Here is an 11600-nt window from a genome sequence, read left to right as displayed (position 1 = left end):
AATAGGGGATACATGAAGTACCTAGGAACAATGGTTTGCTGGGGGTGCTCAGTCTCGCGGGCTCAGAAAACCTTATCAAAACCTGGTTGTGGTCATTGTTATTTAAGGGTTTTCGCGTAGCTGGCGGTATTGTTTGCAAGGAGAATGGGGTGGGGTGGTATTTCACAGCGCCACTCCCCATTCTCCACTTGGCATTTGCCTCTCGCGCCAACAATCCTGCAAGTTACGAGGTTAATGGAGTTTTAGTTTTCTCGTCGTGATGGGATTTATGCGGATTGTTGTGTGACAGTATCTTTGTAACCCATTGTCCACATAAACATTACCATAAAAGGCATGTTCCATACAACCCAGTCTTCTGGAGAGGGGTTGAGATTCAGTTCTGAAATTTTGTTGGCGTTCTTACGGTTCTCGGAGGATTGTGAGATCAATGTGCACTTCTGACTAAAACGTTTTCTACGTTTTTGTTTTTGATGTTTGAGAATTTCATACTCCTTCAAAACATCATAGAAGGCATTCCTTGTTTAAAAAGGATCTAGAAATAAACTACTGATGTGTGAAAGATGAAAAAAGTGTGAAAATTTTTAAATCACAATAAGAACAATGGAAATATTTTTGAGTGAGGGCAATCGAAGTCTTGTAATTACCAGAGAACGCCTTTTCAAATTTTGATGCCCCACCCTGGTTTCTCGTCTGCTTTTATATCCTCCAAAACAATCTAATTTATTTGTGTATTGTAGGTTACCGTGTCTCAACCATTAGGGACCTTTAGATTCTAGGACGAGGACGAAAACGAGTACGAGATTTGACTGCCCCGTTTTAGAGAAAATTCATAACCCGAACGATTAATCTTACTCTTTGTTAGCAGTGTAGGTTCCTCAGTTATTTTTATTGCTGGTAACTTAACCTTTTTTGTTGAACGAAAAATGCCAAAACAGCTACCGTGTTGTTGACTTGTTTTGATAGGCCTCACGACATTCTTGCAAAACCTCGTACTAAAATGACGACGGTATCACGTTTTTCCCCCAAAAATGACGCTGGTTTGCGCGGTCTCACTGTTGCCTTATGAGAAAATCTCGTACTCGTAGTCGTTCTCGTACTAGAATCTAAAGCTCCCTATTGGCTTGGCTCCCCTACTTCTTCTCCCTCAAGTTGCTCTGACGAAGGGGGCTCTACAATCGACCTTTATCAATTCGCTTGATAAAACAAAAATTTCATGTTTTCTAGTTTGATGCATCTCTGGTTTGGAGAATTATGAATGCAGCTTAAAAGATCAAACTATGATAGTCAACCTGGTCTCATACCCAGACCTCTTGCGAATCTCTCAATGGGATTTGTTGTTTCCAAAGACGGCCTAAGTTTTTTAAATTTATAATTCTGCTGATGAAAGGGTCATATCCGTAACAACTGCTCAAAGAAGGGATTGGACACGAAGCAGTTCGAACAGCCAATCAAAAAAATGAACAGATCTCGCCTTTTTCGCGTCCACAAGAGATCTGAGTACGAGATAAAAAGATGGTTGATTGGGTTCACGCTGGTTGCATTCATCGTCATCGCTCTTTCATAAAACAAATTGTCCAACTGACACATCGAAAGCATGGAACATACTTCATGGACAATCTTTTTTATTGCAACAAGCCAAAACTCGGCCATTGACTGAGCTCACAAGTGTCATTGAAAATCTCATGTCATTCCCTAAGTAAGACAGGAAACTCTAAACTGAATTGACCTCAATTACAATGCTACAGCGTGTCCGAAAAAGGACTGACAAAAATTAATAACACTACACAGTATATATGAAAGGTTAATTGATGACAAAGAAAATATCTGAAACGAGTCACATGTACAGGTGGTGGCCACAAAAGAATAAAACTAGAAAGAACGAATCCACTGTACTTGTTAACAATGCAATTCTGATTTAACACCAAGACCCTTTTTACCAAACACCAACTGACGTAGACGGTTTTCAGCGCAATTAAAATACTTCATATTGGCAGCGAATAAAAGCTAAACAAGTCAAAATCTAAAATCAAGATAGCTAAATTAAAATGTCGACGTTTCTGCGAAAGAACACATCAACGTTATACGCAGAGGGCAAAGTTCGCGGAGTAAGCCTGTGATTCCCATTTAGTCTACCTTCAAGTCCTCGCCTTGGGGTCTATTTCCCTGGCGCTTCGTCCTGGCAAAGGGGCCGATCTTTGGATTGGTAATGAATTCGTATATGACCCTGCAATAGGAGGTATGATGAGGCAAAGTCTTGTAATACTCGGGCGCAATCTCCTGCAGCTGGGGAAGTCGTGATCCAGGGATATTGGGGAAGTCATGATGCTCGTTATGGTAGCCAATGTTGAAGAGGAACCAGTTCAAGGGACCATAGTAGGAATATGTTTCAACATCATCTTGGAATTGGTAGTGCTCTGCGATCGCGTGACCACCGGCAGGGTGAAGGCTTATCCCGTACAACTTGCTCATCGTCAAACAGAAAAGAGCCTTTCCGCCCCAGTATTGGTATATTAGATAATCAAAACCAATTTGAAGTATAACATTGACGACTTCCAGGAGTTGAGGCCACGTTGGGTAGACAAGCATTGGGCGTACAGCAAACCAAAATGGCATCGTTAACACCCATAGCAATTTGGTTGCGGTGTTGACAAAAAACCGGGATTCAAACTTTGTTGGCAAGTCTCCATCAAATTCCACGTCTCCCTGATATCTGTGGTGTGTCAGGTGGTACTTTTTGAAGGTGATCGCAATTGGTATACCAGCAGGAAGATTTGCAAACAATGAAAAGATCTTATTGGCAAGTGGACGTGAGTGACCGAAAGCCAAATTATGCGCAACCTCGTGGATTCCTAAACACAAGGATTGATTGAGTAGTCCACCAAGTGTGTATGTAAAGAAAATCACCATTGGCCAGGACATGAATTGCACTGAGTAAACAAGACCCATTTGGAGCGCCATCACCAACATAATTTGATACTTCAGGTTCGGATCGGATCCCATCAGTTTCTTGATTTGTGGGTATTTGGCTACAAATAAAGTAAAAGCATTTGTTAGTCTTGAGTGTGAATTGCTTAATCCTTGCACTGGTATAGTCAAAGCATTCTCTGCATCAAAGTCTTTACTGACCAAGAGCCTATGTGTGCATGTATATGGAGCCACACTTAAAGAAATGAATACCTAAGGTACAGCGCAAAGTATAGGAATGGTTAGCTTTACTTTTAAGATGCAAAAGATTGAAGCTAACCCAGATATTTCAGGAATGTACAGCGCTCTTGAACCTCTCCTTCTCCACCAATGAACCATCATTGGATGTTTTGAACAAGATAAACCGAGCCAGGGCATTATCTCTCGAAGGCACAGGTCGGAGAGGAGAAACACCAGAAGTCTTAGTATTTTGGAATATTCAGCGAAAAACGAACTTAAATTACTGTTTTACTTACTCCTGTTTTGTTATTATAATGATAAGTTAAAAAAAACGTAGAAGCTGTCCTTGAACGAACTCGACTGAGAAAATTAATTTTTTTATGTTACCGTACGTTCCACTTAGGTTAGAGAAAACTGAGATGCGTGGAATTACCGTACATAAAAATAACAGTCTTGAAAGTTATCCCGACCAGTATTCGGTGAATTGAGCTCGAGGAATGGTCATTATGTTATCGGAAAATTCAGCCACCATTACGCTTCTCGACCAGCTCGAAGAATTACGCAATTTCAGTTAAAGTAACGAAAGCGAATCTCAGTCTGAGTGAACAGAAGCTATCTAAAACTTTCCTAATATATTGAGACTTTCCCAAACATAATTTCGCTTACATTTTGTCTTTATCCTGCAATGCTAGGGCATGGCGGAACTTAAGAGGACAGGAATCAATGATGAGCTGAAGCTAAAATGGTCCTAGTCACGGTCCTCAATTCACATGGGCCCACGTTTTTCTTTTCTGGCGCTTTTTGTATAAAAGATTATATAAATAAATTGCAAAAATATTGCCTAGGTCTTGGTTGTCGTAAAATGATTCAACCGGCTAAGAAAATAGTTGGTTCAACTGAGAAGAAAACGTTTCTGCATCATGTTATTTTAACCGAAGATTTATGTAAGAGTAAATCCAAGTTATATGCGTTATGTGTACAGCAAATAGCTTAGTCATCTTTCCCAATCCAATTTTCACCGTTATCACGGGCTAAAAATAAAGCTAACTCTGAAGCACAAATCATGTATTTAATACTGGGTTATATTACTTACCTAAAATCTCCTTTCTCCTTGTAGCATGTGGTTCGGCGGTGTAAGACCATATCCAGTCGTTTCTTGAGACTTGTCCTCCCATGTTGTCTGTCGGGCTTACCAGGCACCGTAAAATGACTTTGGAAGAAGTAACATCGATGTTTTATGGAGCAGATATATGAGAAAGGACAACGGTGTCGAGATATTGACGTCTGTCAGATGTTCACAAACATTCCTTCAGTTCTTAAACAGAGACAATAAATAGAAAAGAAATCTTTTTACACATAGCTCCTCATTAATTCTCCTCGCATGGTTAATTATAATTGTGCAACTGTTAAACTTTTAAGATCAAACGTAAAGTTACTTTTCCTATATAGGAAACAATTTTAACTTGAAAAAAAAAAACATTTTTTCTCTTTCTAATAAATTTATAAAAAGAATATTTCTGTCGTCTATGAAGTGTTTCGTCTGGACACGTATACGTTTGCTCGTCAACACAAGGACCAAAGTCCGATTCTTGGAGAAAAATGATCAAACAATTATTGTGAGATAACGCACGAGCCGAAAAGTAGGTAAGGACATGTGCAAGTCCAAACTGCACCACAATCAAAGGCAAAAGTTAGCACTTTACGTTTGTATAATAGTTCATCATTTTGTAATTTTTTTGTATTTTAACTTTTTTTTGAATATCATAGATAGATATTTATGGGTATTTAGCAACAACGTAAAATTGTGAAGATAAGTTTTGTTTACTGATCCAAAATGGGATCCTGTTTAAGTCTGGTTGTTAACCGCAACATGCAAATGTTACAAGGTGGAACAAAGAGTATGCACTGGAATTGAAGAAACTGCAGCTTTCACATTTTGTGAATAACACACTTTGTAGTCGTCGCAACGTATGCACCCTGGTTGTCAAAAGAATTGTTTTCAAGATGATGCGAGAAAACGCTATGCGATTCGGAATCACCAATCAAGGACGAAAATTGAAAAGGCGCGAGTCAACAGCCTAATCATATCGGAAGACCTTAGACAGCAATGACCAGAACCAGGTTGCTGACCAGCGGTTTTCGTTAAAATAATGGTTTGCTGGGGGTGCTCAGTCTCGCGGGCTCAGAAAACCTGGTTGTGGTCATTGTTATTTAAGGTTTTTCAATCACATCACATTTCCCCTCAAACCGGTTTTGGCCCGTCAAGCTGTTTGCTTTGATTTTCACGTGGCACAGAGAGGCGTATGGTACCCTGGATGCCGGAGGAGTTTTTCTTAAGGTCAGAGAGAACGCAACGCCATTCAAAAAACCAACAGTCGAGGTCGGAAAAAAATTTCTCTAGTGGCACGATTCACGCTGGAAATCAGATCAGATTGTGAACTTGTCCTGTGATTTAAACACGAAACAGAGTTCCCGGTTGGCACGGAAGATGCTACAATTCTTAGGGGTTTTGGAACTCAGAAACACTATGTTTTCTAAAAACTCTTGAGCAAAAGCAAGTTTAAAAGGGGAGCTTTGCTGAGGTTCATCCAGCGCGATGATGGATTTTCTGCCAGCTACGTCTTGTTTCTAGCCGGAAACGTTTCCGTCAAACAAATTAACCTTCGTAAATCTATAAATCAGCACAATATATAATCGCAGACACGACAAAAATTATTGACAAAAGAGGTGCGCAGAGCTTTTCATTTTGAAACGTTTATTGATGCGCTCAACGTGGACGCCAGAAGAATCCGATCATTAATTAAAATTAATTTGTTTCAAAGTCTGAGAAAACACTATACGGTTCGAAGCCAATGATCACAAATTAACGGAAATAAATCAGAGGGATCTTTTTTCCGACTATGATTGTTTGTTTTTCGAATCGTGTAGCGTTCTCCCTGACCTTGGATTAAAAATCCCCTAGCACCCAGGTGACATAGCCCTGCGGTAGAAATACTCCTAGTTGCTTCATGCTACAGAAATACAGAAATTGGGGTAAGCTCCGGCCTAATGGTGGGTCACTTGGCTCGTAAGCAGACTTTACCTACCGTACCCAGGTGACTATGTTACTTTTCCGTTCTGAGAAAGTTAATTTAGTTTAGCATGATTGAAATTAAATGAGCCGTCTCCTTTGAATACCGTAGCGCTATATTATATGTTATAATCTACGCAAAGTGGGTTTTCATCTTTATGTGGATGATGCCCACTTGAATTTATCCATTAATTCCCGAAGTGGGTAAGGGCAGGCATCAGCATTGCGCATGCCCATAGCTGGTCATGAAACTCTGGAAACTTTATGTTAATTCAACCGTGACCATGCACAATCTTTTGTCCTCAGTTCATAGAGCCGTTTTCAATTAAGTGATTAGCGAATTGCTTTGGTTTATGATTACTTCACTCAGTGATTGGATCAAAGTTCTCGCGCCACTTTTTCAACCAACCAGAAGTGAAGCCAAAACCAATTGTGGCTCGTGCGTACACATTTTCCCGCACTTTGTGTCGGCTACGTGTAATTACTTCGATTTTTGATTGGTTTACCGGATTGTGTCCGTCCTTTTTGATTGGCCAAAGTAATCACTTTGGTTTTGGTTTTACGACACTCGATTGAAACTCGTTCTATAAACTGAGTTTGGAATGCCGTTTGGAATAAATTAATCAAAACTTTTGATTGGCTGTCTTTCAGAAGAAGGGCGTGGTTTGTGCTTGGTCAGGGCCAAAACGGCGAACAAAAACATAAAATAAAGAAACTTGTCGAGTTTCATAACCATCTCCATATATTAACCATGCCTTAAGATAAGGGAACTTGATTCCAATTTCTGCCCAATAGTGAGACCACTTGTTCGAAGATATTACAGCCATATGTTGTCCATCACATGACTCTTCTCGAATTATTATTTTGTTATTAATTGTATTTTATTTCTTTTGTTATTATTATAAGAAACCGTGAAATCAGTTGGTAAAAATACCTTGGTGGTTTACACAAGTTTCACGGATGTTCTGAATCGACGAATCGCCATGAAAAGAATTGGTTGCTTAATAGACGTGAAACGAAACGAAATTTTATGGCCATTTACGAATTGGTGCGGAGAGCAAGGAAGAAATGAACCAGACTTCAAACAATCGGCTGTATACATCATAACAAATATCTTTTATTTTTGTTCAGTGATGACTTTGCCAAGGTTAATCTGAAGGTCTGTTACGTAATTGACACTACATTTGGAGCAATTTAGCTGAAAATGTGAATTTCTTCACTACATCTGAGGTTTTCAAGTTTCCCTAAAAAGCAAACAACAACAACAACAACAAAAAATTCATTTCTTGTACCCCACTTCAAAGAAGTTCGTCAGTTTATTGTCATGGTCAGGGTGAAATCAGTACGTTGAAGATAAATTAAAAGGGAGTAGGCGTGACAGTGAGAGCACTCGCCTTCCCGCGCGCTCCCCGCCCCGCGCGCTCCCAGCGCGCCGATGAAGCCAGTGTTCGATTCCCAGAGTTGGCGTCATATGTGGGTTGAGTACAGTTTCTTGGTTCTATACTATGCTCTGAGATGTTTTTCTCCAGGATCTACGGTTCTCCTCTCTCCTCAAAAACCAACCAACGATTTCATAGGTTGATTTAATTTCTGTACACATGAGTGTTCCCAATTAGTGCCCAGCGCTAAATACATTTAAGTCTGAGCGACAATTTAGTCATGCGTATAGCAATCTTTCCTCGAGACGAGATTCGTGCATATGGATGTGTAACAACATGTTGTAACCCATCATTATCCCCGAAGATGCCCTTTCCACCAAGAACTCGATCTGCTGAGCATGCTCAAGATTAAAAAGAAGAGGGAATGAGGTAAGGAAAGCTAAGCATTAAAAGCAAAATGAACGCACCATAACACCAACCTTTTCTGACCATCACGTCATGCATGCGCACAACCATTACACCTGGTTAATGGGCCATTTTTCAAAATATCAACATTCAGCTTGATAGTGAGACAGAGGGGACAAAAACAATAAAAACAAGTTGCAATGAATGTAAGAGATATTAGAATATCATCAACTTTCTTTCCAGGTGATCTGGTGACGTAATTTGGAGGACTCGGAAGAAAAATTTTAACGCTGTATCCCACAACCGCGCGGGGCCTTAGATGTTGTTTCCAAACTCCCTGCAGTACCTTCCATCGCCAAAACTCAACAGATTATTCCGTGTCTACCACATTTCCTGTTACTAAATGAACATTCAAGTGGAAACGACGAGATCCAACCTCGCCTCTGCCATGTTGAATTAAAAAATAAGGCCGCGCGCGGTTGTGGGATACGGTTCTAAAGTTTTTCTCCCCAGTCCTCCGAATTACGTCACCAGATCACCTGGTTGCCTTTGTCCCCTAAACCTCTCTTTCAAGCTGAATTTTAATATATCGAAAGCAATCTATGGGCAGCCATGGACAGCTGTCTCGGCCTTGTTAGGTCTCATCAGCATGGCGTTATCAACTTACCAGGCGAATTTTTTTGAGCACCCCTTTAAGTGCAGCTCCACATAACAACAATTTAAATATTATTGTTGTGGTAAAATGGGTTGGGAACAGCACAATGGTTCTCCCACGGCAAGCGTGTGGGGAGGAAGAAGAGGTATCTCGTCTCGCGGCTTAAATCCCATCTTGTTTTTTTTCTGGATGAAACTATGGACGATTAGACGATAAATAATAAGAGAAAAAATGCCTTATGAATAAGACTCAATCTGTTTGCATTCAGAGTAATTGCCCTTTCATAAAACAAATAACACACCAAAATCATGGACGATTTCTCTTTTATTGCGACAATCCAAAACCCGACCATTAATAAAGCATATCCAAGCGTACCAGTGTTAGTGACACTCATATGTCATTCCCAGACAAGACAATAAATCCTAACCCGTTCACCATCATTACAATGATATAGAGAAATGAAAAGTAAAATGCATATAATAAGAGTAAAGAAAATTGACTAACATCAAAGAAAATCCATAAACCTTGTGACAAGTGCTGGCTACAAACGTATAGCAAAAATGGGAAGCATTCCGAAACAATAATCATAACCTTTTCCCAAACACCTAGAAAAAAGGACATTAGTGATCTGTTTGCAGGTTCAGTTATACTTGCAAAATGAAAGAAGGCAATGTCGCATCCGGGCTAGTGGGGATTACGCGGCCGCCGCGTCCCCCTACCGCTGTACGGGATGCTAGGCCGATTCTTATTTATACATCTGGATGGAGAGGGACAGTGCGGAGACGTTTCTTGTTTAATTGAGGAAACAACACGGTATCAGAGCTAAGCCTTGAACCAGCAAACCTTTTATATTGCTTGTGACTGATAAGCTAATAAAGTCAAACAGCGAAATCAACATAGCTAAATTAAAATGTCCATGTTTCTGCGGAAGAACACAATGACGTTACACAAAGAGGGCAATGTCCGCGGAACAAGTCAGTTTTTCTGTTTTAGTCTACCTTCATGTCCTCGCCTTGGGGTCTATTTCCCTGGCGCTTCGTTCTGGCAAAAGGCCCGATCGTTGGGTTGGTAATGAATTCGTATATGACGTTGGAATATGAGGTATGATGCGGTAGTGGCTTGTAATACTCAGGAGCAATTTCCTGCAGCTTGGGTAGTCGTGATCCAGGGATATTGGGAAAGTCGTGATGCTCATTATGGTAACCAATGTTGAAGAGGAACCAGTTCAAGGGACCATAGTAGGAGTAGGTTTCAACATCATCTTGGAATTGGTAGTGCTCTGCAATCGCGTGACCAGCGGCAGGGTGAAGGCTTAACCCCCAGTAAAAGCTCAGTAGCATGCACCAAAATGCCTTTGGGCCCCAGTATTGGTAGACCAGATAATCAAAAGCAAACTGAAGTACATAATTCACGACCTCCAGGGGCTGGGGCCACGTTGGGTACTTAATTATAGGGCGCACAGCAAACCAAAATGGCATCGTTAACACCCATAATAATTTGGTTGCTGTGTTAACAAAAAAGCGGGTTTCGAAATCTGTTGGCAAGTCTCCATCAAATTCCACGTCTCCCTGATATCTGTGGTGTGTCAGGTGGTACTTTTTGAAGGTGATCGCAATTGGTACACCAACAGGGAGATTTGAAAACACTGAAAAGAGTCTGTTGGCAAAAGGACGTGACGAGCCAAAAGCCAAATTGTGCGCAACCTCGTGGATTCCTAAACACAGGGAATGGTTGATGAGTCCACCAAGCGAGTATGACATGAAGATCAACAATGGCCAGGACATAGATTGTGCTGCGTAAATAAGGGCCATTTGGAGCGCCATCACCAGCATAACTTGATACTTCAGGTTTGGATCATATCCCATTAGTTTCTTGATCTGTGGGTATTTGGCTACAAATAAAATAAAAACAGTTCTTTAATCTTGAATATAAATTGTTTAATTCTTGCACAGGCAGAATGCCCCACCGTGAAGTCTTAATCGAATAAAGAGCCTTAATGCGCATATATATGGGGTCAAATGCAATGGGAGAATAAACTTAAGAATAAATACCACAATAGATAAGCGCATGCGCATGGATTTATTGTTGTTTGGAGGAAAGTGGGGATTAAATCCTTGAATGTCCTTTAAGTAAAATATGAAAAACTACGAAAACCAACGAACCCACTTCCCCCCCCCCTCCCTCCAAATCTGAGTGGTTTAACCTTCTACACTTTCGCTCGACATGCTGAGGCTTGACAAAACGCGGGTTTGTCTAGGTGTGGAAACCTGAAAAGAATTTATGATGGTTTAGAGCTAAAATGTTAGTCTCTAGAAGTTTCGTGAATTCACACGTACCTAACTTATTTTTTCGCAAGTTTCAAATATGGGGTTATAACTGAAAAACATTGAGTAGATCTCGTTTAGCGCAAAACGGTTTACCGTCAAGAAATTTTTTGCTTAAAAATCTAGACCCTTAAAGCTTAGAACATTATTTAATCGCAAAAAGAAACGTTTTTGTAACATGCAATTTTCGCCGACGTCTTATGTAAGGGGAAACACAAGTAAACAGCTTCTTCGTGCCTTATGATACTTCTGCCCGCAGCATCAGGCTAAAATTTTAAATTAAATGGCTATACTAACAAGTCCAAACTTGGCTAATGCTGCGCTTTCCATCTTACCTAAGATCTCCTTTCTCCTTGTAGCATGTGGTTCGGCGGTGTAAGACCATATCCAGTCGTTTCTTGAGACTTGTCCTCCCATGTTGTCTGTCGGGCTTACCAGGCACCGTAAAATGACTTTGGAAGAAGTAACATCGATGTTTTATGGGGCAAATTGAAACACCCCGATGACGTCGAGTATTGACGCGTGTCAGCTGTTCATTAAACATACCCTTCACCTCTCAAACATTGACGATAAATAAGAAAAGAAGTTTTTTCTTAGTTATATTTCCCCGTTATCTCCCCAAC

The 11600-nt window shown here is 40.4% G+C and overlaps 3 protein-coding genes across 3 annotated transcripts in view; all 3 read right to left on the bottom strand.

Moving 5' to 3' along the window:
* The window catches only part of LOC137979058 (kanadaptin-like), a 49806-nt gene that overhangs the window by 18832 nt on the left and 19374 nt on the right, over window positions 1–11600 (bottom strand). The window lies entirely within an intron of this gene.
* Window positions 1606–4613, bottom strand: LOC137979962 (sphingolipid delta(4)-desaturase DES1-like). The gene is made up of 2 exons (XM_068827288.1): window positions 4238–4613; window positions 1606–3026 (listed from the first exon to the last, which is right to left on the bottom strand). Exons 1-2 carry the CDS (start codon window positions 4317–4319, stop codon window positions 2125–2127), a joined length of 984 nt encoding a protein of 327 aa, XP_068683389.1. The 5' UTR covers window positions 4320–4613; the 3' UTR covers window positions 1606–2124.
* On the bottom strand, window positions 8960–11461 carry LOC137978793 (sphingolipid delta(4)-desaturase DES1-like). The gene is made up of 2 exons (XM_068825864.1): window positions 11313–11461; window positions 8960–10544 (listed from the first exon to the last, which is right to left on the bottom strand). Exons 1-2 carry the CDS (start codon window positions 11392–11394, stop codon window positions 9643–9645), a joined length of 984 nt encoding a protein of 327 aa, XP_068681965.1. The 5' UTR covers window positions 11395–11461; the 3' UTR covers window positions 8960–9642.

This window comes from Montipora foliosa, chromosome 12, assembly GCF_036669935.1.
Source record: "Montipora foliosa isolate CH-2021 chromosome 12, ASM3666993v2, whole genome shotgun sequence".
NCBI classification, from domain to species: Eukaryota; Metazoa; Cnidaria; class Anthozoa; order Scleractinia; family Acroporidae; genus Montipora; species Montipora foliosa.
Note: the sequence above shows the minus strand (reverse complement) of the source record. Positions and strands in the feature narration are given on the sequence as shown.

Bases quoted from the DNA above. Each gene is read 5' to 3' on its own strand.
- LOC137978793 (XM_068825864.1), bottom strand. From the start codon at position 11,394: ATGGGAGGACAAGTCTCAAGAAACGACTGGATATGGTCTTACACCGCC. The intron at 10,545-11,312 runs GTAAGATGGAAA...TTTTATTTGTAG, and splicing joins AAGGAGAAAGGAGATCTTAG to CCAAATACCCACAGATCAAG.
- LOC137979962 (XM_068827288.1), bottom strand. From the start codon at position 4,319: ATGGGAGGACAAGTCTCAAGAAACGACTGGATATGGTCTTACACCGCC. The intron at 3,027-4,237 runs GTAAGTAATATA...CTTTATTTGTAG, and splicing joins AAGGAGAAAGGAGATTTTAG to CCAAATACCCACAAATCAAG.